Source organism: Propithecus coquereli, unplaced genomic scaffold (genome assembly GCF_000956105.1).
Source record: "Propithecus coquereli isolate 6110/MARCELLA unplaced genomic scaffold, Pcoq_1.0 Scaffold743, whole genome shotgun sequence".
Lineage (NCBI taxonomy): Eukaryota > Metazoa > Chordata > Mammalia > Primates > Indriidae > Propithecus > Propithecus coquereli.
In genome coordinates this window covers 567,783-594,204 of record NW_012153541.1, presented here as the reverse complement: position 1 = coordinate 594,204, position 26,422 = coordinate 567,783, and the positions used below count along the sequence as shown (strand labels likewise).

Sequence of the window (26,422 nt, the reverse complement as noted above, 5' to 3'; positions counted from 1 at the left end):
GCAGGGCTGTCGGCACCGTGGCGAGGCCTCACTCTGCTCCCCCTCTTGGTCCAGACCAAGTCACTTCCTCTCTCCACCCCAAGACCACGAAGCCGCCTCTCGAGGCCAACAGCCCGGGACCTGTCCCTCGGGGCTGTGCGCAGCACCCCGGTGGCCTGGGGGAGGAGGACGCACCCCACTCTGGACTGGCCTACGGGCCACAGACCCAGTGGGGGTCGAGGGCGGGCGACAGCCTGGAGCCCCGCATGGGGCACTTGCCGCCAGCTCCACGGCAAACCCACGACCGCCAGGAGCGTCTACGTCAAGAGACAAGTGCTGGGGTGGCACAACCACCACGAGGCTGAGGTAGGAAGAAGGCGGCTGAACACTCGGCGTCTAGGGCGGGGCACAGGGAGCCGCAGGCGTGAAAACAAGCCCAGCTGTGCCCTAGAGGCCATTTGCCCCCTCCCCGCCCCACGCGTCTCAGGTGACAGCAGGCACCGTGACATTCACAGGGGACCCGGATGGCACAGGACAACCCGCACGACCTCACCTCCAGGCTTCGCTCACCAGACCTGGGCTGAGGCGTGGGGGCGAAGACACCTGGTGCTTCCAGACCCCAAGGCAGGTGAAGTCGGGGCCGTCCGAGGACCCGAGTCGCCCTCTGGCGCCTGGCCCAGCTCCGGGACGGCGCCTGCCCCCGCCAGGTGTCTGCCAGGCAGGCGAGGCGCTGACTGCAGGTGGCGGGAAAGGAAGAGGGCAAACGTTTTGGCTTTTATAAAGTCAAGGAAATTTATTTCCTGAGGTCATGACACAGGAAGTCGACTCCCAGCCACAGCTGCAGAGCTCCCGCAACGACGGCAGAGTGGCGGCCGACATGCTGGGTGGACCAGAAGCTGGAGTCTGTCATCTCGTCACGAAAACGCCGGCTACCTTTGCTTATTAGTGTTGAAACGCGGAGGCCCAGAGCCCAGTGTCGGGGAGACGTCCTGAGCGGAGCCACCGGGCCCCAGAGAAGCCGCACAGCGCCGGCCGCGCCAGGCTTCGCTGCGAGACCTCGGGAAGGGGAGCGTGTCGACAAGTTGCGGGGGTCCAGCCGCTGGGTCGGACGAGGTGAACCGTCGCGTGGCCGGGTTCGGGTCAGCAGGCTGGAGGTTCTGCTTCTGATCATTATCGCTTGGGGCCCCAAGGGAGGGTCTTGGGGGCCACCTGAGCCCCAAAGCTGGGAAACTCCTCGGAGCTGCTCATGTCCGGAGCCTGCGCGGGGAGGGGGTGGAGCCTCAGCAGGGGCCGCTCTCCCGACCCCGGACAGCTTCCAGAGCAGCCGCCGCCCCCGCGCCTGGCCCCGCCCCCCTGACCTTGTCGCTGCCGCTGGCGGCCCAGGGAGCGTCGCGCACCACGAAGCCTCTGGACGGCGCCTTGGACTCCTCGTGGGCCGGGGGCCTCGCGTAGACCTGCAGCGCCTCGCTGTCCACCACGTCGGCCAGCTGCGGGCACGGGCGCTTCCTTAGCGCGCCAGGGGAGGCCGCGCGGGCACCGCCCCCCGCCTCGCCCCGCACCCCCCACTCACGTATTCCTCCTCCAGGTTGAGGACGTGGTCGATGGCCTCCTCCACGTTCTCGGGGAGCCCCGTCACAGTGACGCAGTTGGGGTCTGGGGCCCCGCTCTGCGGGAAGCGGATGTCCACCTGGAAGGCGCAGAGGTGGCTGAGGGGCCCAAAGGGTTCCACTGTGCGTCTGCGTCTAGTGAGGCGCTTTCCCTCTGACTTGATCAAAACCCAGAGTCGTTCCTTCCAGCAAGTCTCCCTCGTCACCGAGCCAGACGGGCGCGTGCCAGCAGCACCTTGGCCTCGGAAGACAAAGCGGGCCAGGCGCCGGCTGTGTGTTCTCGTGTGAAACTCACCTCACAGAGGACCCTGTCAGGTGACGGCCGGCTCTGCCCTCCCGATGGCCCCCGCAGGGTGCCGCCTTCCGCAGCCACCGCCGGGTGTCGCCGTGTCTGTGCCGACCACGGGGGGCCTGGCCTCCCCTTCTCAGCGCCAGGGTGTGCCCTCACCCCACCTTCTGGCCCTGTGTGGCCAGGAGCCTATGCAAGGGGACCGCAGAACGCCAGGCAGTGCGCGGGAGCGTGGGGGTGCCACCTGCTGGGCCTGCCGGCTCAGGGCTCACCTTGAACTCATCCATGATTTTGCGAATGGCTTTGCCGCGGGCACCGATGATGCGGGCGTGAACACGGTGGTCCAGCGAAACATCCTCGGAAACCATCTGTTCGAGTTCACCCACGATTCTCAATATAGCATCCCGGGCAGCTTCCGTGTTCTTTTCATACCCCGTGATGGTAATTTGGTCCTGGGGCTAAAAAAGGAGCGTGCAGTCAGAAAAGTGGGTGTCTCCGGGCATTCACAGAGGCAAGAGGTGCCGGCCCAGGAGGAAGCACAGGTGCACGCGGCTGGCGCCTGGCAGCCCCTCGCAGCTCGGCAGAGAAAGGAGCTGGAAGCGGCGGCAGGCGGCTGATTTGGAAAGACAGGTCAGCAACGTCCCTTCACTCCCGCCCTGTCCTGCCCCCCCCCCCCGAAAAGACAGTCAGTCCCAGGACCACGAAGGACACCTGCCCAGCGAGACAAAGGAGACGCTGGCAGGTGAGCGCTCTGGGCTCCGAGACGTGGGCGCAGGGTCAGGGACGACGGTGCAAAGGCCCCTCAGCCCCTCGGCTGTGGTCTGGAGGCGTCTTGGTGTCGCAGACTGACCGGCCGGCGTCCCACAGCCCACGCATGCCCCCCCCACTCGGAGCCCCCACCTGCTCAGTCCTGCCTCGCCCCAGACGGACGGACGGACAGGCTCCCACACCACACGTGGAAGGAGCAAACAGAACGGGGGTAGATGGCCGGAAACGCGACAAGACAACCGTGACCCACAACCTCCGGGACGGGAGAAAACAGCACCCACAATGCAAGAGCAAAAACCACGAGGGGACTCGAGAACAAGGACAAACGCCTGGTAAAAAAACAGACGCGCAGAGGAAACCCAGGAGACAGCAGGGCATGGCTGGGGACGTGCCACGCAGACAGAAGCAAAGCGCGCAGTAGGAGGCGGAAGCGTAAGCCCCAGAGAAAGCTGAGTGACGAGACGTCTGAGTGTCCTGCTCTGCTGGACTCAGGGAACATCGGCTGAACGAGTCTCAACACTGAACGGTGACTTTAAAAACTGACAAGGACTTGGGAGAGCAGAAAGAAACGCCAGGTGAGCGTGAAGGGTCTCAGAGCGCCGAGCTCCGCAGACCGAGAGGATCGTGCCGACGAAGGTACCTGGGGCCAGGACGGGGGAGGACGCTGCACGCAGCCCCTCCAGGCCCGGCCGAGTTTCTGAACCATGTGACTCAGAGACCGAAGGGCAGCAACGGGCTAGGAGACACGGGTGAGGCGGGCAGGGGACCACCATGGCGTGAGCAAGGGACGTGGTGGGGCCGAAGGGTCCAGTGCTCTGTTTCCAGTGGCCGGAGAGACCGCGGCCACCAAGGCTCGTGGGCTCCCAGCACGCCAAGGCCGTGGCCACCACACTCAGCAGGGCAGCCAGAGCTGGGGGAGCCTGTGCCCGGGGGGGCTTCAGGGTCCCCACTGACACTGGGGCCACCTTGCAGAGGCCACACCGAGGGAGGGAGCCCAGCGCACGCCTCCGAGCCCGAGAGCAGGGCTGAGGCAGGATGGGCTGTGGGCAGCCAAGGGGTGCCTTTCGCCTTCCTCCGAGTGCGGCCGGAGGCGGGAGGGCAGGAGGTGGATGTCTCGTGGGCACGGCCTGCCTGTGGGGCGCAGAGGCCCAGGTGACGGTGAGCAAACCGCACCCGTCGGCCCGACTGCTCAGGAGGCACCAGCCGCAGCCCCTGCTCCCGCCAATTGCAGGCACGAGAGAAACACCCTGAGCCCCCAGACGACACGTGGTGTTGGGGACGCCGCTCCCACCTGCAAATGCCAAGACTCGGCTGAGCTGAAATCAGCTCTTCGGAGACCTGCCGTGGCTGTCCCCCCACATCTGGGGGCGTCACCAAAGTTTGCCTGGTCACCATTCCCCAAGCAGGGCAAAGGCCAACAAAGTGCCCCAACGTGGCACCCACCTGGGGGGTCACTCTCACCTGGCTGCCATCGTCCTTATCGGGAAACTGGATGTTCACATCATGTTCCAGGCGGATTTGGGTGATCACTGCCCCCTTTCTGCCAATAATTTTGGGATGATATTTGGGGTCCACAGTGACGCTGAGCTTAAAACTCCGTAAAGCCTACAAAGGAAACACATGAATGAGGCAGAGGGCACAGCGCTGGTCCCCGCCCCATCTCGGCCCCGCAACACACCTTCTGTCACCCGAGAAACCACAGGGAGACGCCCCGGTTCTCTGTGAAGCTTTAGAACAGGGACAGTTCTCTAGTCTGACCCCACCACCCTCAGTCGCTGCTAACACTGAGAACCAGGAGACCCGGCCCCTCCACACCAGGCACAGAAACCCTTCAAGACGGGCTCTTGCCAGGTTTCGGACGGTAACTTGGGGGGGACTGGGCTCAGGGACTGGGGGCAGGGCAGTGAGGCCCGCGGCTCGGGGCCCTGCTCTCGCATCTGTGAAACAGGATCTGACCAGTGAGCATAAACCAACCTCCTGGGTCTTCCAGGGCACAGACGTTGGCAACCAAGTGCCAAGGGGGTCAGAGGACAGAACCCCACGCCCACGGGGCCGTTCAGTGGTGAGCAGGTTTTTGAGCTCTGCCCCTTCCCCCGACAACAGATGGAAAGAGGGAAAGTTATGCCCCGAGGTGAACGGCCACGCCCAGCACCGATGCCTCAAGTTCCCTGTGCAGAGCAGCACCCCACCCGCACAATCCTTCCCACGCCAGCCTCACCCCTACTTCCTGGCACCTCAGCCTGAGACCCCCTGCGCTGCAGAGGTCAGTGGGTCGCCCCCAACCTCTACCTTTACCCGAAGCCCAACTTTTGTCACTTTTCCATTAAAAAGAGAACGGCGTCGTGCCCTGAGCCCAGCCCACAGCAAGCCCTCTGGACACTGCCTGCACCTGGCACTGCCTGGTCTCCCCTCCGGCCGCCCTCTCGTTCCCGGGACACTGGCGTCTTTAAAATCCCCCCAGATCCTCAAGCGTGCCTGGGGCTGAGGGCCGCGCCGCGCTCACCCGGTCCTCCTGCTCGGCCTGCAGCTCCCTCACGCGCTCCAGCAGCCCTGCCTTGGCCCGGTCCAAATTCGCAGCGAGGCCCGTGATGGCGATGACGTCAGACTGCAGCTCGGGCGCTGGGACGTGTATGTTCACCTGTGTGGAGACGGGGCTGACCTGACAACCAGGCCCACAGATGGGGCGGGGAGGGAACGGTGTCCACCAGACAGACCGAGTGGCGGCCCACGGAGGATTTCGGCACCCGGGAGAGGACAAGACATGAGAGCTCCCACCCTGGGACGCGGCATCCAAGGAGAGGGTCTACCTCAAACTCGTCCATCATCTTGCGGATCCCGCTTCCCTTCTGCCCAATGACGTATCGGTGCAGGTCAAAGGGCACTTCCACTTCGATGGTGACAGGAACCAATGCCTGCAGGGAAGATGGTCATGGCTGGGCTGTGAGCACGGAGGACAGTGACGCCAGCCGTGTGGCGCCAGGACACCTCAGGGTCCGCCACTTCACCTCCATCAACATCTGCAGCCTTCAGCGTCACTGACACAGAACGAGCCTGCGTGTGGTCCGTCTCTCTGCACCTCTACGCAGAGCTCAGCACAGCTCGGTGCTGCCGCACGCGGACCGGCACCCGGCGCATGGGCAGCGCTCAGCACTCGCTGCGCAACGGCTCATCTTTACAAGCCCAAGCTAGGCCTGGTCATAGCCGCATGTCACAGAGTGGCAAACTGAGGACGGAGGCCACGTTCAGACCACTGCCAATGAGACCCTTCACAGCCCCCCCTCCGTGGGCCCACGGGGCTGCCCCCCATGCAGCCGTCCACAGAAGGGGCCTCCGCAGGCCCCGTGCGGCTGAGCATGGCCAGCCGGCGTTCACACCAGATGACCCAGACCCACACGGCTGGCCCCGGCCAGTCCGCCACCCAGGCCACCCCCGGCCCACTGCTGACTGGCCCCTGAGGCCCCGAGGGGAGGGCAGGGAGGGGCCAAACACACCTCCAGGGCCTCCTTGGCAGCCTCACACTTTTCCTTCCGGCCAGAGATGACGATGATGTCGCACCTCCTTGGCGAGCCGGGCTCAGCCTCCTTGGCCTCCCTCCCGTCCCCGGCGTCATCCCCATTCTCCTGGACGATGGGCTCCAGGCTGTGGACTGGGGAGAAAGGGGGAGAGGCACAGCTGACAACGGCTCTAGACACCCCGTGGTTTGCTCAGGATGCGTTTGTCAAGCACCTACTGCATGCTGGGTGGTGAAGGGGCGGGAGACCCAGCCAGTCCCGTGGGAGTTCCCAGTCTGGGCAGGGGCTCCCACGCCCGGGTGGGCACCGCGGGCCGTGCAGGAGGCTGTGCCCTGCGTCTCACGTCCCCACTTTGAAATGGAGCTAACAGCAACCATGGCAGAGGATGGAGTGCGGTTGAACAAGTTGATTCACAGAGAAACACAACGCGGACCCACTGCGTTTGTGGGGCCTGACTGTGGGGCCGGGAGCACAGGTGAGCCCGCTCAGGGAAGGCGGCAGAGAGGGGTTTCAGAGATCTAAGAGGGTTCGTAAGGGAGACGCCACGACAAACCCGCGCCAGCCCCTCACGCCAGAAAACAGGGCGGAGCCCGAGGGCAGAGGGGCGTCGACAGGACACAGACGCTGCTGAGGGGCTCCCAGGGCCACGCGGGGAGACCACGTGCCCCAACACACACGCCAAAGTCACGTCCACCCACGGAGTGAGGCAGTCCTCGAGTCCACACGATGCACGTGGGAGGGGGAAGACAGACACATCTGCTCAGAGCAACCGCGGCCCCAGGGCGGGGGCGGGGCTCTGGAGGATGCTTTGAAAACTGGCAATTTGAGCGGCGACTACAGACTGGACGATCGTGTCACACAGTAGGTCTGACTCTGACGCAGGCGCCGTGCCGTAAGAACCCTTGTCCTTAGAAAACACTACTGACAAAGGGACGTGTCTAAGAATCCCACTCGAAGGACGCGAAGAAAGTGCGTGCAAACGGGAGGGGTGGCTGGACGGTGGGCACACAGGACCTGCTCCGTGCCGCTTTTCTCTGCTGTGAGCTCTCGTAGAAATGAGCGTTTACGACGACTGTTCGAGCACGAAACATCAATAGTGTGCAGTATGGACTCGTCGGTAGCAGTTTCCTTCTTAAAAGAGGCTGTGTCCTCAGGGACACAGAGGCTTGACAGGCTGCGCGTGACATGCTCCCCGATGTCACGACGGGACAGAGAGAACTCAGCAGGCTGCAGCGTCACCTGCCAGATCTGACAGATCGACCGGGACGTACATGCAGAGGGGCACGCGCCCGTCATTCCACACGCACAAGGCCGGCAGGGGAGGGAGGGGACCGGCCCTGCACCCCACGGGTCGGGTCCCCCCCCGCCTGACCGCCGACCCCTCCTGGCTCCCATCTGTCTTCTCTGTCACACGCAGGACCGGGTCACACGGAGGGAACCCAGAGCTGACAGGCAGTTCTAGAAGAGCCGCCAGCCACCCAGATGGTGCCCCCCCACCAGTCGAAGGTCACGCTGACCGACTTCCCAGGGGACACACCCCACAGAGCGGAGTGTGGAGACAGGCGGCTGCTCTGGACGGGGCTTATGAGATCTCATCACACGCTCAATGCAAGTGACGTCACGGGAGCTACTGGAACTGAACGTCGGGGACTTCCTGGGGCGAGATGCCGCATGCCTCCTTCACCCGTCTTGTCGCCACGTGTCCCCAGGACACACCAGGGCACCTTGTCACCCTGAGAGTAACGGACGCGGCCCATCTCTCAGAGACCAAGGCAGTGACTGGAAGTTCTGGAGCCCCCTGAATACGCGGACGGCGTCACGCAGAGAGGCAGGCCAGGGTCCCGCCAGGGTGTGCGGTGGCCCCTCACGTGGGGAGGGACCACAACCCACGGTGAGCGCAGGCTGACCGGGACCCACCTGGGTTCTCCTCTCTGTCCGGGAATTTAATCTGAACGTTGAAATCACGGGTAATCTGCTGGATTCGGGAACCTTTGGGGCCCATGACAGAGCGATGGAATTTCTGGGGTATGGCACATTCTACCGTCACCTGAGCTTCCTGGAGGGAGAAACACAGAGAAAAAAGAAATAAGCAAAGATGAAATTTCTCAGTGTCGACTGACTCTTCACACCATCTTCAGTGCTCTGCAGCCACCTGTCAGCACGCGGACGCCCCTTCCCTGGACGCCCCACAACTCCAGGTGCAACGGGGCGGGGGGGCAGGGCAGGCCCCAAAGGGGAGCTTTTTCTGAAACGTGCCCCAGGAGACAAGGTGCCGTCCCTGGAGGACGGCCACGCTGGCCACGTGCGGGGAGCGTCCAGACACGTGGCAGGGTGGGGGGGCGAGGGGCAGCTCTCTAGAGGGGCTTCACTCTCGCGTTGCTTCTCCGTGGATTCACGCCAGCACCTGTTTCCCTCAACCGTGTTTTCTTCTCTTCACAGAGAGGAGAAGAAAGCCGATCCCTCGCCTGGGCTGCGTTGCCACTAAAAGGAAGGTGCTTCTTGGAGGCAGCGTTCCCACAGACACTCGGGAAGGGGCCGGGGCAGGTGACAGGGAGGACTGAGCGCCACAAGCCCCTTCCTGACCCTGGCGGGGCTGCGGGGGAAAGGCCACTGGGGACACAACCCCACCTCGAGCGCCTACCAGGTCCTCGATGATCTCCTGGATGCGTTTCTTGGCCGCCTCTACACAGTCCTTGGCACCCTTGAGGGTGACTCTGTCACTCTGCGTGCCGGAGCGCGGGAAGCTGACCATCACCCCGCCATACTCCTCAGCGATCTCCCGCAAGACCTGGCCTCTCCGGATGACGAAGTGGCGGTGGTGCCTGGGGTCCACCAGCATGTGGTCCTCGACCACGTTATCCTGCGGGGTGGAGAGAGGGGTGAAGGCCGAGTGCCCACCAGCGGCACCTCACGGAGCAGCGGCTGAGGCCCGGCCCTACCAGGTTCTGGATCAAGGCCTCCAGCTCCTTCTGCGCCTCCCGCACGGCGTCCTCCTTTCCCACGATGGTGATCAGATCCTGGTCCTTGTCCTCCGGCGCAGGGAATATGATCCGGGCTCCGGTGCTGTCGCGCACCTTGCGAATTTTGCCACCCCCTTTGCCGATGAGGAATTTGTGGTATTCTGGCTTGGCACGGATGTCCACGGTGAAGCTCTTGGTTTGCTGCAGAAACCGACCCCAAGTACGTTAGCCCGATGCCACCTGTCGGGACCCAGCGTAGGTGGATAAGAGCCTAGAGGATGGCAGTGTGTGTGTGGCTGTCCCTCCCCCTTAGTGTCACTCATGTCCTTACATTTCACCTGCACCCCCAGACTAGGGCTCCTCGCACCTCACTAGTCCGACAGACAAGCACCCAGGCAGACCACACTCGTGCCTCTGCTCCACAACCATCCAGAAAACGCCAATGGGGAAGAGCACGTGGACCGAGGACCCGGGTCCTGCCAGATACAAGCAAAGACCAAACTGCTCCAAGCCATTCTGGATCTGCCCGGGGGTGGGACACATGCAGGGTGAGGTGCTGGCGGTGCTCATGCCCTGAGGACAGTGGGGTGCACCTGCAGAGCACGCCACACGCAGAGTGCTTCCTGGGCTCCCTTCCTACACGCGTGCTGGAGATCGGTCCACACAGAGCTGTAACTCCCCAGGCGCGAGCTGGGAGAGACACAGGCCAACACAGATGCAGTTATGGAAGGGCCCTCGTATGACACCAAGAAGCCAGGGCCCAGGAGAGCGCCTGACACGGTGACCTCACTGCGGACACTAGCGCAGTCGGCAGCCTGGCGGGGAGAACACGTTTTCTGTGTGACTTCGACGCACAAGTGCCTCCCGCCTTCCTCCGGCCCTGGGACCCGGCTCACGAGCGTGAAGGGTGCAGAGGCAAAGATGTGCTGGCACGAAAAATACTAGTAACTGAACTTTGCTATCTTTTTTTTTTTTTCAGATAGGGTCTTGCTATGCTGCCTGAGGCTAGACTTGAACTCCCGGTTCAAGGGATCCTCTCCTCTGCTTCCCAAGTGGCTGAGACCGCAGGCGCCACCACCGCACCCAAGAGAACCTGCCGCTCTTCAGACAGGGACTCACAGATGGCAGCGCTGCTTAGAAACCAACGAGCAAGGCACGTCCGGTCCAGCAGTACAGTAAAAGATGACCCACAAAACCAAGCGGCGTTTACCCAAGGAATGCAAGGTGGTTAAACGTTAAAAAAAGTTTTAATACAATCTAATAAAAACAGGATCACGTCAGTAGACACAGAAAAAACATCTGACAAAATCCAACACCCATTTCCCCCTCAAAATTTTCACAAACTCAGAACAGAAGCGAATTTGATAGAGCGTCTATGCTGACCCACAGCCGACCCAGGGAACGCTCTCCTCCCAGGACCGCGGAAGGCGAGCCTGTCCTCCACCACGACGGCCACCGGCCACAGCACTGAAGGGTCTGAGCACACGGTGAGATGAGAAACACAAGGCTCACAGAGCAGAAAGAAAGAAATGCAACCACCTATTCACAGACGACTTGACTTTCACATATGAAACAAGAACCTACAAAAAAGTTACTGCGACTAATGAGTGAGTTTTATTTAGCCGTCTCACGAAACGAGGCCAACACACAAAAATAAAACGTATCTCCACACGCTAACTGAAAAGGTATCACGTACAGTAGCACTAAAGCAAAACGTACGCAAGCTCTGTACGCTGCAAATTATAAAACCCCAGTGAAAAATCAAGACCTGAAACCGGAGAGGACCGACTGGGAGAGTCACTGCTGTGGCGGCGTCACCCTCCCCACGCTCACCGTCAGAGCGACACCGTCCCAGTCCAAGCCCAGCGCGCCTCCTCTTGGGCTGATCCCAGAACGCACAGAGAAAGGCACGGGATCCAACAGCCAAAGCAATTTTAAAAAGAGCGAAGCCAGAGCACTCCCACTACTCGACTCCAGAGACACCCGCACGCGGTCTGACCACGGGCAACTCAACGGAGGACGTCTGCAGGTGATGGAGGACGACTTTTCGTGGCTGCGGTGGTCACATGACTAAGTTTGTGAAAACTCAGGATTACATGCCAAGAAGGGTGAATTTTACCGTAAGTATTACTTACAGATAAAGCCACCCAAGAAACTAATACGCCAAAGAGCAAATTTTCTGTATCCTATACACGGGCACTTGACCTGGAAAGGCCCTTCAGTCAGAGTAAAATCAGAAAGGCGTAAAATCATAAAGACGTTTTCTGACCTGCCGCCCCACAAAGAAAGGGCCTGTGGGTTCCTAGTGAGCAGAGGGAGCCCGCTGGCAAGGACCAAGCTTCCCGTCGAGACACACACTGTGACCCCCTGCCCGGGAGGGGCTCACCTTCTCCTCTGCAAGGTGCAGGAGCTGCTTCTTGGCCTTCTCCACGTCAGAGGAAGGGCCCCTGATGACAACGGTGTCGCTTCCTGAACCTTCCACGGGAAAGTGAATGTGGACCCCACCACACTCCTCCATGATGGAGCGGATGAGACGGCCCTTCGTGCCGATGAGCGAGTTGTGCAGCTTGGCAGGGATGGAGACCTCCACCTCGGCTATGTTGGCCTGAAACCAAGCACACGGCAGGACGAGGGAGTCACATTTTTGCGCGGCAAACAAAGGCCAGGGGGAAGAGTTAAGCCGTGGTCTGGGAGGTGCTCGACACCGCAGGGCCTTGTGAACGTGCACTGGGTGGGGGAGGGTGGCGGTGGCGCGCACAGCGCAGGACGAAAGCCACGATCTCGGATCAAACACAGCGCTCTGCTGCTTCAGCCAATGGTCTGGCTCCGGCTGGCAGAGATGGGCCGACACGCCTACAGATAAACTCTTCCCGGTAGAGCAGAGAGCCTGCTTCTAGCCAAGACAGAATAGCAGGGCCTGAATTCACTGCCTCACAGTGTCTTCCAGGACCCCGGGGACAGCAAAGAGTTGAGCCCTACGACTGCCCCATTTGCTCCTGCAGCACAAGAGAGAAGGAACAGCCGGCAGCCCGGGGGACCGAGGCAGCTAGAGTCTTAGGTCAGAGCCCCAAGACGGCAGCAGCGAGAAAGAGCCCCTGAGAACTGGAGACCATGCACACACTGACAGTAAGAAAACTGCCACAGGCCGAGGAAAGAGCCGGCAGCAGGACTACGGAAGACAGCGCCTGCAGCTCACAGTCTGGGCCTGGTACTGTCCTCAGGAGCCAGATGGGAGAGCCTCGCCTTTCTGGGACATTGGGTGTGACACTTGTCTCAGGAGTGGGAAATATTTGGGACAAACTAAACACTCCTCTGATCTCACCTAACAAATCTTAAAAGCAAGTCCTAAAAGGAGCAAATAGTTTCAGAGCCACTTCGCAAAGCTAAAAAGTATTCAGCGGCGTACAAAAACACCCAATTAAAAAATACCGGGTTAGCCAGGCACGGTGGCCACACGTGTGGTCCCAGCTACTCGCGGGGCTGAGGTGGGAGGGTCACTTGAGCCCAGGAGCTTGAGGCTGCAGAGAGCTATGATGACACCACTGTGCTTCAGCCTGGGCAACCCTGTCTCTTTAACAAAATAAACAAAACAAAAAACACCCAAAAAACCAGACATGCAAAGAAACAGGTAAAAAAAAACAAACCCACAATGAGGAAAGAAAATAGAAAACCAGCCACAAATGACACAAATGTTGGAATCAGCTGGCCAAGGACACAGAAATACTACATCGTCTATGATCAGAAGCCAAAGAAGAGACTGAACATGTCGACCATTGAAAACGCAGACAGCATCAACAGGAGATTCAAACTGAACATGCAAACAACCACGTCTAAAATGAGAAACACACTAGAGGGGTTTACAGGCAGATTAGACGTTGCATAAAACTGACAAATTTTTAAAAACACATGAAGAAAAACAGTGCTGCCCTTTCCCCAAAGCCTAATAATCAAAGCATCGTCAGGACCATTAATATCCAGGTGACTGGAGTCCCTGAGGGGAGGAGAGCAGGGGTTTGACAGAAAAAAACATCAAGAAATAGTGACCGAAACTTCTCCAAATTTGACGAAAACTCTAAACCCACACATCCAAGAGGCTCACTGAACACCAAAGAGAGATGAAAAAACTACACAAAGACACATAACTTGCGCAAAGCTGGCGATAAAATCTCAGAAGCAGCCGCAGGAAAAGATTCGTCGTGCGCAACGCAACAAAGCAACGGCCGCCGCCGGGTTTCTCCCCAGAAATACGTCCGGCGGGAAGACGAAGCAGCAGCCTTCCGTGTTGCAGGGAAAAAACCGCCAACTAGAAATCTATACGCAGTAATGGTATTTTTCAAAATTGAAGGAAAAATTTTAAAAGTTTGAGACACACAAAAGGTGAAAGAATTCATCAGCAGCAGGTAAGACTAAGAAAGCTAAGAGGCATCATTCAGACAGAAGGAAAATGAAAACAAAGATCCACACGATGAAATGAAGAGCTCTAGAAATGCTAACTACGTGGGTAAACGTGTAATTTTTTTATTATTTAAATCTCTTTAAAAGAATTGAGTGTTTAAAAAAAAAAAGGTTAACAATTTGTGTGGGGTCTAGAACATGCGAAAGGCAGGACCGCGAAGCAAGGCGGGGGCGCGGGGGATGGAAACTCAAATGAGGGGGTATGAGCCGCCCAAAAGCGGACTCCGGTGAGCTGGGGAAGTGCACCGGGAACCCAAACGCAACCAGCACGATAAAACAAAGAGTCGGAAAAAAAGAAAAGCAATCACAGTAAATGTAATTTAACCCCATTTGCCAAATGTATGTAGTAAATACGTGACATATAACACATATAACTACAAAAGAAATCAAACACAAACATCACCGTTTAAAAGGCAAAGACAAATTTAATTTTAAAAGCAACCCTCTGAAAAGAGACCCACTGTAACATCAGATAAAGTGGACTCCACGGCAGAGGTGACCACCAGGGATGAGAGGTCATGGCACAATCACACGTCACGCACGAGAGGGGACATCGTTTGGACAGCAAAAGGGTGACACAGGATGATTCTAAAAAAATTCACAGTGACACGTTCTACAACTTGCATAAGATAGAAAACTCCGGAAAGGCACCAGCTACCAAGCGCGCGCACACAGACACAGAGGATCACCCACAGGGAAACGCTGCCCTGCGACGAGAACGCCAGCAACACAGGGACGTGGTAAACATCGGAACGCCACGCAGAGCGAAGGCAGACGGACCCGCTTAACCCAGAGTACAGAAAATCCAAACTCGGCTACTGCGGCCGGAAGACGAGGGGCCGCTGGGGGTGGGGGGTGCTGAGTGGGAGGGAGGGGGCTGGTAGGACTGAGGGGCATGGAATGTGCCGGCAGTGGATCTAGTATCCTGGCTGTGAGGTGATCCCACGGATGTACACGTCCCTGTAAATACGCCCAGTTTATCGTATGTTAATTTTTTAAAATGGAAAATACTGTAAGCATCTTCAGATATGATTTTCGAGTAGTATAAAAATTAACAAAAGGAAAACATCTAATAAAACAAGTACCCACGTCAAATGGCCTTGTAGGCAAGCACCATGGATGCGCAGCAGAAAACTGCTGACTAACCGACGGACACGGCCTAGGTGACAGCCGCACTCCTCATGTGGGCGTGTCGGGACCGGTGACCGCAGGACTCAACCCCAGGCCAGAGCCGTAGAGGCTGTTGGCGATTCTACTCCGTCACCAAACACCTCCCATTACCAGGTCTTTCTGAATAGACAGGATCCGGCTCCGGGCGGCTTCGCAGTTGGCCCGCTTGCCAGTGATGACGATGGTCTCCGAATTGCTGTTCTCCGCGGGGAGGTCGATTTTGGTGTTGCTTTCTTCGCGAATCTACAGGAGAGACCAACACGAGGGCTGACGAACCTTCCCACAGCCGAGAAGAGTGCGCAGGGCCGGGAAGGGGGAGGGGACCCTCCCGACGCACGGCAGGTACAGTGCGGGGCTCGAAAGCACCGAGACTGGGGACAGACTGGTCACCTTCTTGATGTTGGCGCCTCCCTTCCCGATGATGTTCTTGTGAAACTGTTTGAAGATGGGAACCGAAATCGAATAGCTATTTTCCACCTTAAAGACAAAGAGACGGCACAGCTCATACCCACGGCGGGAGGGAAGCCTCAGACTCCTCTACCCCAAAGGCAGTGTGAACGCAGCAGGGCACCGGACTGGGCACACAGGGTTCACCCAGACCCGACTTTCCTCCCAACCTCTGGCCTTCGGGTGGTGAGTGAAAGGGAGACAACGTGTCTAACAGCCAACCGACCAGGCGCATCATGTCGTCTGACGCAAAGCCCCCCCGAGGCTAAGACGGGGCCAGCGCCACGCGCCAGCACCAGAGCTGGCTGAGGACGGGGCTTAGAAGGCACATCAAGGCAGCGCAGACCCGGCGCTCCTGGGAACCCGCTGCTCAGCAGCAGCGCGCATGAACACACGGTGGTGCTGCGTCCCGACCGCCTCCTCTCAGGGCGGCCCCGAGTCGGCCACGGCTCCGGCTCACCACTGTCACCTTCCAAGCCTCTCCCCCCTTCAGTGTCTGCGGAAAGTAACTCCACGTACAACTCCTCGTTTCACCCATCCTACACCTCCCCTCCTACTGGATGGGAGTTTTCCTTCCAGGTATCTGAAGACATCCCAAGGAAACCAGGTAACCAGGCACGAGAAAAGGGGATCTTGTCACTCGACTCCCACGACACCCACGACTCCCACGACACCCAGGCCTCGACAGCCAACTGCCAGTCTGAATACCCAGGCCTCGAGAGAGACGCCGTCAGCACTGTTTCAAGCCCCAGGGACGGCGGCCAGCCCAGCGTGCGCGTGCACACCCCAGATCAGGCTTCTGGGGATGGGGGTCAGCTCTGATGCCCCCAGACCCCATCCCTAACCTGCCCCCCAACAAAGAATTAAAACATTCCCCCACCAGATCTGCCACCATCTTCTGCATGTATTTGGTGCATTTCTCCACCTCATTCTTGGGCCCTCGGAGCTGGACGATATCGCTTTTTTGTGCTGGGTCTGGAAAGTTGATGATAACCTAGAACAAGGCATCAGGAGACGAGTGTAATTATCAGGAAGGGCTGGATTCCAAATTACCAAACATTCGTAAAGAGCAGCTCAGATCCCTCCTAGACAGACACAGAAAGAACGTCTCTGCGAAACCTTTACCTCTGGAAATTTGTCACGAATTTCACGGATCCGTTCACCCTTCTGCCCAATGATTGTGCGATGAAATCTCTGCTCAATGATTAGATCCTTGGTTCGCTCATTCTCCTAAAAACACAATTAGAGCCAACAACGTCCTTTATCACCAGCAAGGTGAGCAAGCCCCTCTCACCGAGCGGCATCAGGGAGCCTGGGGACGGCCCCCCCGTTGCTGAGGAGCAGGTGAGGGACGGAGGCCCAGCACCCACAGGCCGTCAGGGCGCTCACTGCCACTGTGCGCTCTGCCCGGGACCCGCACTGCGTGCGCACTGCTGCTGGTGCGTTACTTTCCTGAACAAAGTACAGTAAAGAACTGATCGTACAGCCGGGCGCGGTGGCTCACGCCTGTAGTCCTAGCTCTCTGGGAGGCCGAGGCGGGTGGATTGTTTGAGCTCAGGAGTTCGAAACCAGCCTGAGCAAGAGCGAGACCCCGTCTCTACTAAAAATAGAAAGAAATTAATAGGACAACTAAAAATATATAGAAAAATTAGCCAGGCATGGTGGTGCATGCCTGTAGTCCCAGCTACTCGGGAGGCTGAGGCAGAAGGATCGCTTGAGCCCAGGAGTTTGAGGTTGCTGTGAGCTAGGCTGACACCACGGCACTCTAGTCCGGGCAACGCAGTGAGACTCTGTCTCAAAAAAAAAAAAAAAAAGAACTGATCGTACGTAGGCCAGGCGTGGTGGCTCATGCACTCTGGGAGGCTGAGGCAGGTGGGTCATTTGAGCTCAGGAGTTCGAGACCAGCCTGAGTAAGAGTGAGATCCCGTTTCTACTAAAAATAAAAAGAAAGTAGCTGGACAATTAAAATACATATACAGAAAAAATTAGTCGGGCATGGTGGCGCGTGCCTGTAGTCCCAGTTACTTGGGAGGCTGAGGCAGGAGGATCGCTTGAGCCCAGGAGTTCGAGGTTGCTGTGAGCTAGGCTGACGCCACTACACTCTAGCCCGGGCAACAGAGCAAGACTCTGTCTCAAAAAAAAAAAAAAAACTAATCGTAGGCCCCTTCGACCCAAAGTGACATCATGGTGGTGATGATCACCAAAGCAACTCAGTCAGCACTTCTGTTCTGACAAGGACTAGATCTCAGCCTCGCTCTTCTCGGAGTCAGTGCTCCGCCCAGCAGGAGCGATCCCTTCTGAACACAGGGCTCGGAGCACCTTCCCTGCGTGGGTAATTAGGATGGTTCAACACAGGGCACCGAACACAAGTGGATCTCAACCTCCTCTGCGTGTCCCATGCGACATTTTAAAGATTTCTGGGAGGTTCTGGATCAGACTGGTATCAGGCTGACAGAGAAATAAGGGTTCAACGGTCAGCAACTCCGTCTCGCCATGAGACACACCAGAGCAAGAGACCCTGGAAGGAAGAAGGACAAGGAAGAGGAGCGCGTAGGGCAGTACGCTGGGGCTGGGCTCGGCGGAGGGAGATGGACAAGGTCCTCCCACTGCAGACCCCAGTGTGGGCACTCGGGGGACACGGGGACGGGGAATGCCTGGCGTAAGTGGACGACGGGAAACCCCGGGGCTTGTTCCTCAGCCCGGCCAGACATAGGTGCTGCCACAAGTCCTCACAGAGCCTTGGAGTGTCCTGGATTCTCGGGCAGCCAAGGCTGAGAGCCACTGTGTGTGGCTGTGTGCGTGTGACTCACGGAAGCCAGAGCACCTGCTCCTTAGCGTGAGCACGTGGAAAACGCTGCGAAGCCAGAGAGTGCAGCCCTTTTGCCTAGAGGGAGTGAGCACCACCCCCAGCTCCCTCGGTCCGCACACAGACAACACAGCAGCGACCCACAAGTTGGGCTGCACGTGAGGATCACCCGGGGTGCCTTTAAGAACTGGACTGTGACTACAACGTCGTCACACTCTCTGGAGTTGGTACCCCAGCACCCGCCAAGGCCGAGACCCCATCTCACAATCTTGGCGCTTCTCCAGCATGGCACGCAGCCACTGGGGACAAGACATGCTGGCTCCCTAAGGGAGGATACGAGAAATCTGGCCCCAGGGAGTCGGATCCACACCCAGCCCAACGTGGCATTTGTTGGCTTCCGTCCTCCAAGCCCGCACCTCAACACGCCGGCCCTCACAGGGAGCCCACAGACGCGAGCCCCCCCCCCCGCGGCCCCCCGGAGGCTTACCATGCGGGACGCGAGCTCCAGCAGCTCCCGCTTCGCCTGCTGCACGCCCTGCGGGTCCCCCTCGATGCGGATCAGGTTGCTCTTCTCACTATCAGGAGGGATGCGCACAGACACCTTGTACTGGTCTTTGATTCTGTTTACTGGGGGACACAAGAGGAAACACATCTTGGACACAGAACCTGCAATCTTCCACCAGTGACCAACGACCAGGCAGGACGGGGCTAAAGCCCCAAATAACCTCATTGGTCATTCCCATTCACCACAAAAGATGATTAGCCTCCAAAATGAGAATTTTCATGGACTAACATGAGAACGTTATGACCTTCCCCTAGATCGCAAGGCTTCTGGAGCACGGGCCCAGCCTCGACCCCAGGTTGACACTGCCCTGAGCTCTTCAAACGACTGGTGGCTGCGACCTGAGACATAGGTGGTCTGGGGTACAGCTCGGGCTTCAGAGTATTCAAAATTGCCCACGTTGACCGGAGACAAAAGCACCCACCAGCCCTCTAAGAACCACACAGCGGCCGAGCTGCTGCCTAGTGAGACTCCATCTCTAGCTGTGGCCGCAGAGCCTCCTGCCGCCGCCTTCTCTGGCGAGAACCCAGAGCCTTCGGTTTCACATCCAGGCCCCTCAACTCTGGAGAAGCCACATCACCAAGAAACGAGGCAGGCGTTTTGCCCACCGTGTAGTGAGGCCAGGCCAAGCCCATGGGACGGGCCACCATTCCGAACGGGCGCACAGGCCAAGGCAGGAAGGAGGCCATCGGTAAGGGCTGACCCGGAGACGCGGCCACTCCCAGGTGGCACAAGACAGAAGAGCAAAGGACGCAGGCTCCGGGCTGCAAACTTCAGATGACGTAAGTAAACGAGTATTAGGAAGTAGCTCAGAAGAAAACAGGGCAGAGACAATTCTCTGACTACACTAAGCAGTTCTGTGATTTTCAGGGAGCAGAAACCAGAAATTACTGTCGGAATCACACCGCTGGACCTCTTTGCGTTTCCTGTCTAAGCAGACGCCACGGCGAACCAGAACAAGAAGCACAACCACAGAAGCAAGTTTACGACACACACATGGCTCAGGCAAAGTGCAAAAGGCGAGCGCTGCCTGAGGTCGCCGCGCTGTGGACTCCTGGCCCCGCCACGTGAACACCCACAGAGCACGAGCCTGACGCGAGAGAGTGCATCGTGCACGGGCCACAGCCGAGCCCAGGGCTCGTGCTCACCGCGAGCACGCCGTGCAGCACGGGCGTCGGTTGCACTTTCACAGGCTGGGCGCCCGCAGCGCAGGACAGGGTCCTCTCCCACCGACGATGCGGGAACCGGTCAGCCCTCGCACCTCCCGCCAGGGAGGAAGACACGGGCGTGGCCTTGTTCTCAGAATAGGGAGGCAGCGCAACGTGGAGACATCACGCAGTCGGACTCGCAGCTGAGTGCTCACGTAGCATGTTTCTCACGTCACCACACACGTGTGCTAAGCCTACCACCTGACACGGTAAGTCGAACGCTGCACCCGGCTGACGAAATACCGATGCTCAACAGAATACCCCTGCCAGGCTGTTTTACTTGGGCATGAATCTAGAAACTTCCTGTTCCTCAGTGAGCTCCAGATCAGGCACGTTCAGGAGTGAACACGTGAGTCCCACCAACACCGCGGTCTGGCTGGAACACGCAGCTCGGGGGCCGAGCCTGCAAACACGAGCCCCGGGCGTTACCAGGAGGCAGATCAGCGCCATTTCCAAAAGCCGGGACAGCTCACTGACGGGCTGCAGGGCTCTAACCACACGCGGCCCCAAGGAAGAGGAAAGTGGCCTCTTTCGGCAGGTAGAGGAGGGTGTGGGTAAAAGACAACCATGACCAGGAGCTCGGCGAGGGCTGCCTGCACCAGTGTCCTCGTCCTCACAGCTGACACCCGCTCGGGCCAAGGCACCCAGCACCACTGCCACCAGCCAGCCCCACTCACTGTTGGCCCCGCTCTTCCCGATGAGGTGTCTGTGGAACTTGTGGTCGATGTTGATCTCCACGTAGTCCATTCGGTTAATCTGCGGGAGGAGCACAAAGGCAGATCAACAGAGACAAGTGCTTTGGTCCCCGGGACAAGCCGGGCCATTCAGACAAGGGGTTAGAACCCAAATCCAGAAGCCATCCACTATTTCCTTTTCTTATACTTGATGGGCAGAGTTGTTGCAAGATTGCTCCTCTGGCCCCCAAGGAAGGCCCCGGCTTCAAAATAAGGTTTCCTCTACCCAAGCCTCTTTTGGGACTGCGGCCAGCTCCTAGCTGCTCCAGGGCCTGTGACGCACCCACTGTGGCCAGCCATCATGTCCCTGTGCCCAGCCACGCAGATCTGCCTGACGAGGTCGCCGTCCCTCCCCACCACACCGGAGCTTCCCTGGTCACCAGCACACAGCACAGGCGCACCCACCAGGTCTTTGACCATGCCCTCGATCTGCTCCTGGGCCATGTTCACGTCCTCCGTGGGGCCTTCCAGGGTGATCTTGTCCTCGCCCTCTGTGAACTCAATGTGGACCTGCCACACCAAAAAGGAAAGAGAGGCTGAGACTAAACGGCACAGCTGTGGCCCCTCAGCTCCCAGCGTGCAATGGCCGATCCTCAGAGAGCCCACGGCTGCTCTCCTGGAGGCAGCAGCTGATCCCAAACCGCTTCACGTAAGGACGGGCAGAGGTCAGAGCCAGACACAAGCGAAGCTGAAGGGGAGGCTCAGCATCACGGCCCAACACCGTGGTGCCACAACCATCCCTTTAGCAGACAGCACGGTGCTCGTCCCTGCGCAGGAGCTCGCGCATCGTGTAACGTTTATGGGGCCTACTCCTCTTCGGTTGCACGCAGAACACGAGAGCACAGAGATGAAATTTTAAGAGAAGTGCAGCTGCCCCAAGGTGGCGCACAGCTCGCTCTACATGGACGGGGACCGTCCTGGTTTGCCACGCTCAAGGTGAGGATTTCGGGGAGGGAGACGGGCCCCACAGAGCCACTGTGTCTGTGTGGACCAGGAGTGTGACGCTGGAGGAAGTACGACGACTGGAAAGTCAGCTGGAGACTAGGTGTGAACACAACAGGGACGAAGCAGGACAGGGGCTCCCTGGCGCTCCCGGTGCCGCCGTCTCCTTTGGTGAACTGGAAAGACTTCGTGTTTGCACTTACACAACACGGACACAGGCTTTGTTCCTCATGCTAGCAGGTTCTCACACCACAATTACTAAATGAGATGTTTCTTAAAATATTTGTTTAGCCCAGTAATACGCTCCCTCCGCTCAGCGTGGAAGGCGCCCGTGTCAAGCAGGACGACTGATCCTGAACACCATGTCAGTCTTCAAAGACGCCCACGGGACGGACAGCAATAAACAGCCCTGGAAAAGGGAGGACGGAACACAAGATAAATCCCACCTAACAGATTAGAGTGTTTCCTTACCTTGGGCATCTGCTGAGTGATCTTGGCCAGGTTCTGCCCTTTCTTGCCAATGATGAACCGGTGAAGCCAGGACGGGGCGGTGACGGAGGAGACCGTGAAGCTGTTGGCCTAGGAAACACGGGAAAACAGCCGTGGATTTGCGGAGGTCAAGGTTGTACCAAAACAACAGCCAGCCCGCTCCCGAGGCACCCAGGGCTGACGCTCTCCCGGCCGCGGCGTCTGCTGCTCGAGCGCCTGTCCACAGAGGCCCCGGAGCTGGCTGAGGAGACGCACTTCACTCCAAGAGGCGGGTACCTTGGCGTAAACTTCAGTCAGCGCCTGCCCTAACTTCTCAGGCTCGCCCCGGAGGATCACAGTCTCAGAGACGCTGTCCGAGGGCGGGATCTCGACAGAAACGCCCGTCCTCTCCAGGATCTCCTGCAGCGAGTTGCCCTTGGGCCCAATGACGTACTTGTGTTGCGACTTCTTCACCTCCACGGCGATGGTCGTGGTCTTCTTTTTCTGCATGAGAGCAGGGCAGACAGAGGCAAGGCCTGGGGGTGGGCAGGGGGGATGGAAACCGCTGCCCCAAGAGCAGGAGGCGGCCCGAGGGCCCCAGACTACACGTTGACCCCCGACAGGCGACGAGGACCAGGCAGTTCCTAGAACCTCTACTGCTCAAGGACTGATTTCCCTCAGTGTCGGCACCCAGAACTGCTAACTCCACCCCGGAACTCTGGAAAACACCAAGTCTTTACCCCAAATTAAGGATTAAGTTTGAAAGTTCACCCACTTGAGTTGACAGTTTAATCAAAGAAGCGGACAACTCTTGAGCTGTGCACCCCACCCTGGGGCAGCCCGGCTGGCAACCTGCCAGCACAGCGGAGGCCCCAGGCAGGGACACCACGCAGACGGGACAGCGAGGACACCACCCTGCAGAAGGAGGCCTGGGCACCAGTCTTTACTGGACACTCGAGTGGAGAGATAATAAGCATCCTGTCCAAGGATAAAAGGCTACGGGGCAAAGCCAGGCCTTAACCAAACCTCCAGACCCGAATCCTAGTCGCTCCCGCCCGTGAGGATCCGCGCACCTTTTCCTCGTAAATCTTCTTGATGCGAGCCACAGCCTGGGCCAGCTGCTCCTTCTCGCCAGTGAAGACGATCTCCGTCCGGTTCACGCTAGGCGGGGGGATGTTGATGCGTGTCCCTGTCTCCTGCATGATCTCGCCGACAAGCCTGTTATAGGGCCCCGCGATGAAGGGGTGGAAAGCCTTCTCCACTTCCAGCCTCTCCACGGCACGTTTGTCCTGGAAAGGAGAGGACGGGCCGATGAGCACAGGCCCCTGCAGACGCCCGGGGGCGGACAGCTCTCCAGGATCAGAGGTGAGCCCCGGGCCGCAGGCGGGCCCCAGCACGGGCTGCTCCCTCGGTTCTCACCTGCTCAGCGGAGATGAGCAGGACTTCATGGCGAGCTTTCTCGATGCCCTCTTTGGTGCCAGTGATCTTGATCTGATTGCTGGGGTCATCTGGGCGTGGGATCTGGATTTTGGTTGCAGTTTTTAGCTCCAAGTCTTGAAGTTTCTCTCCATTTTTGCCGATAACAAAGCGATGGTGTTCTTTGGGAATGGCAACAGTTGCCGAGGCCTATAGCAGGAAGAGAACCCAAAAAAAACCCCCCAAAGTATTTATAGGTTCTCAAAGAACATACTTTTCTGCGACATTCTCTGGTCGGAATGCCATTCTCGCTTGTTGTCGCCCACCAACCTCGACCCACCCCACCCACAACAGCATGAGCCCAAACACGGCCCGCGGGAGGATGCCTGCCCTCGATGCCAGGCCAGGGCACGGTCAAGCTTACCTGCACCAGTACCTGACACCCACTGGAATACATCCCCACAAAAGGAGATAAGAGAAAATGAAACAGCCACAAATGCTGGACAGCAAGAAAGAAGCATATGACCCAGAAACCCTGAAAAAACTACTACTTCATTAAATGCTCTTTGTAACAGGAGGATTAGAATCCAGAAGCCAACAGCCTTAACTTGTGCCAACAACAACCAGTTAGAAACGTAATGAAAAACACATTTCATGCCGGGCACGGTGGTGTGCACCTGTAGTCCCAGCTACTCGGCAGGGAGGCAGGAGGATCACTTGAGCCCAAGAGTTTACAAGCCTCTCTCTCAAAAATAAAAAAGAAATTAAAAGACACTCCTTAAAAGACCTAAAAGGTTTAAATTATAAAGATGTCAATGATCAAGATTAATTTAAAAATATTAATGCAATTCTGAATGAAAAGTTAATTATAAAAGTTGCATGATAGAACAAACAGAATAGATAAGATGACCCTGAAAAAGAACAGCACGGGCCGGAAGTGGTAATAACAGTACTACACCGTAAAACACAAAACCACCACCATCAAAATAGGGGACTGTTCCTACACGGAGAGCCAGGCCAACAGGTCAGAACTGGAAACCCAGACATAGACCTAAGTTAACATGAACATTTAGAACATGATAAACGCAGCACTCACATCACTGGGGGAGACTGTCTCTTAAAAATGGTGCCGACAACTCGGCAACCACAAGGGAAAAGGTGGAGCTGGGTCAGGGCCGCGTCTCACTTGCAATGCCGTCCACCCAGACCAGGAACTGAGACCTACGAACACCCTACGAGCACCAGCAGAAAATATGGATGAACTTTCTTAGGACTGAGAAGTAAAAAACAACCTCCTTAACAACGACTCAAAATAATAAAAGATTCATAAATCTTACTATATAAGAATAAAACTTTCACAAAGCAAAACACATCAAGATAAAAAAGAAATGACAAACTAGAGAACATCATTTTTAACTTTTATTACTGATGAAGGAGTTTAAAAAGCCCTAGTACACTAAGCTACTGAAAACTGAGCAAGATGAACAACTGGATGGAAAAATGGGCAAAAGAACAGGCATTTCACAGAAAAAATGCAAATTAAAAGCATATTCAGCTACCTCGTAGACTGGCAAAAACCCAAGGGTTTGACAAGCCTGGCTCCCGGACACTACCAATGGAAGAGCAAAACACACAATTCCCAAGGCGGGGGAATTCGGCAGTAGATGGCCAAGTCACACCTGTACTCGCCTTTTGACCCCGGCACCTCAGTTCTAGGAATCCACTGCAAGATGCGCCGGGTCACACAGGAACTAGAGCAGGCACGTGGTTTTTACTGTGACATAATTCACAGCACCAAGAGCCTGGAAAGCACCCTGATGCCCATCCATGATGCTCGCATAAATTATAGCACACCCACAGAACATCACATGGCTGCAAAAGCAATGAGGAAAATCACTATTTACTGATACGCAGACATCTCCAAAAAGTAGTAAGGAAAAATGCAAGGCGCAGAATAGGGTTTATGGCAAGTTGTACTTTGCTTTTGTCCTCAAATACAAGCAATGAGGTATAACTAGGGGCCAGGAATGGTCCACCCACGAGGGGAGGGAGGAACAGGGTGAAGATGACAGGCTGGGGAGGCATCTCTGAATGGACCTTATTACAGAGCTTTGGCTCGCGAACATGTAAATGTTGAAATAACTTCTAAAAATTGAAAATAAAGGGAAACGAATGCACCAAACTATGTAGCAAGACGAAAGGATAACCTACAAAAAAGAATTAGTTCGAGTGATTTTAAAACTCTACCGTATTTTATCTTAGTTAGGAAAATATTAAACTCATGGTTTTACTTTGTTAGAAGAAAGCTCCGCTTTCCTAGCTCTGTCCTCCAGAGAGGCCCAGGAGCTCTGCCAGCCCGGCCGTGACGGGCACCCACTGTGTCTAGAGCGGAGTCTCTGCACGCAGCTCCCTACTCAAAAGGCCCAGAGTTCGTGGACAAACAGCAGATTCAGGGTCTGTGGAAGGAAATCCACAGAACCAGCCCGAGACATCTTTCTGTGTTAGCAGCTACGAAGAGGTGGAGACCAACGGCTGCGACACTGAGCTGCCGGGACGAACCCACAGGTCCCTCTGGCTGAAGATGCGGCAATTTCAGCACCGAGAATGACAAACGCGCCGAGAATTCCCAAGTGCCTGGTGACTCTACAAAGACTCACTGATGCACGCTGAGATGCCAGACTGCCGATTCAGCCTAGAAACTGATGAGGGGGAAGATCGATCACTCAGCTGGCACTTCCCACTCAACTGTTGATGAAGCAAAGTTCTTTACAGAAATATCAACTCACGTACGAGCAGGGACAGAATTAGAAAACCACCGTTTGCAACCCTTCGTGAATGTACGCCGTGATCACCAACGGATGATAAAACTATTAAGCAAAAGATTGAGAGGGAACTTAATAAAGGACAGGTGAGCTGAAGACGCTTCACTGCTGATCAATCTCAGACCAGCACACGCAGAACACGCAGCTGCACCTCCACACAGGGCACCACCTGCAAAGTCTTCTTGCCAAACACGTCGAACGTGGAAGTGACCAAGCCCCTCGAGATCTAGCACCAGTTCACCGGAAACAGCAGAACAAATCTATGGCATCAAAAGGG

General features: G+C 57.3%; 1 protein-coding gene across 5 annotated transcripts in view; it reads right to left on the bottom strand.

Annotated features, from left to right (window-relative positions):
- Positions 1 to 745: 745 nt before the first annotated feature.
- Positions 746 to 26,422, bottom strand: part of HDLBP (high density lipoprotein binding protein) — a 75,905-nt gene continuing 50,228 nt past the window's right edge. For 4 of the 5 annotated variants that reach the window (XM_012661938.1, XM_012661939.1, XM_012661936.1 and 1 more), the window contains exons 6-28: positions 23,327 to 23,533; positions 22,981 to 23,196; positions 22,205 to 22,411; positions 21,911 to 22,018; positions 20,903 to 21,007; positions 20,441 to 20,519; positions 18,481 to 18,620; positions 16,313 to 16,417; positions 16,068 to 16,181; positions 15,131 to 15,217; positions 14,852 to 14,983; positions 11,502 to 11,720; positions 9,095 to 9,316; positions 8,797 to 9,015; positions 8,073 to 8,211; positions 6,135 to 6,289; positions 5,451 to 5,555; positions 5,147 to 5,281; positions 4,105 to 4,248; positions 2,148 to 2,333; positions 1,550 to 1,666; positions 1,338 to 1,466; positions 753 to 1,236 (exon numbers count right to left, since the gene is read on the bottom strand). In XM_012661938.1, the coding sequence (XP_012517392.1) occupies positions 1,150 to 1,236; positions 1,338 to 1,466; positions 1,550 to 1,666; positions 2,148 to 2,333; positions 4,105 to 4,248; positions 5,147 to 5,281; positions 5,451 to 5,555; positions 6,135 to 6,289; positions 8,073 to 8,211; positions 8,797 to 9,015; positions 9,095 to 9,316; positions 11,502 to 11,720; positions 14,852 to 14,983; positions 15,131 to 15,217; positions 16,068 to 16,181; positions 16,313 to 16,417; positions 18,481 to 18,620; positions 20,441 to 20,519; positions 20,903 to 21,007; positions 21,911 to 22,018; positions 22,205 to 22,411; positions 22,981 to 23,196; positions 23,327 to 23,533 (3,357 nt within the window). In that variant the 3' untranslated portion in view covers positions 753 to 1,149. Of the gene's footprint in view, positions 1,237 to 1,337; positions 1,467 to 1,549; positions 1,667 to 2,147; positions 2,334 to 4,104; positions 4,249 to 5,146; positions 5,282 to 5,450; positions 5,556 to 6,134; positions 6,290 to 8,072; positions 8,212 to 8,796; positions 9,016 to 9,094; positions 9,317 to 11,501; positions 11,721 to 14,851; positions 14,984 to 15,130; positions 15,218 to 16,067; positions 16,182 to 16,312; positions 16,418 to 18,480; positions 18,621 to 20,440; positions 20,520 to 20,902; positions 21,008 to 21,910; positions 22,019 to 22,204; positions 22,412 to 22,980; positions 23,197 to 23,326; positions 23,534 to 26,422 lie in introns of all 5 variants that reach the window. The other variant, XM_012661935.1, reaches the window with a different exon arrangement.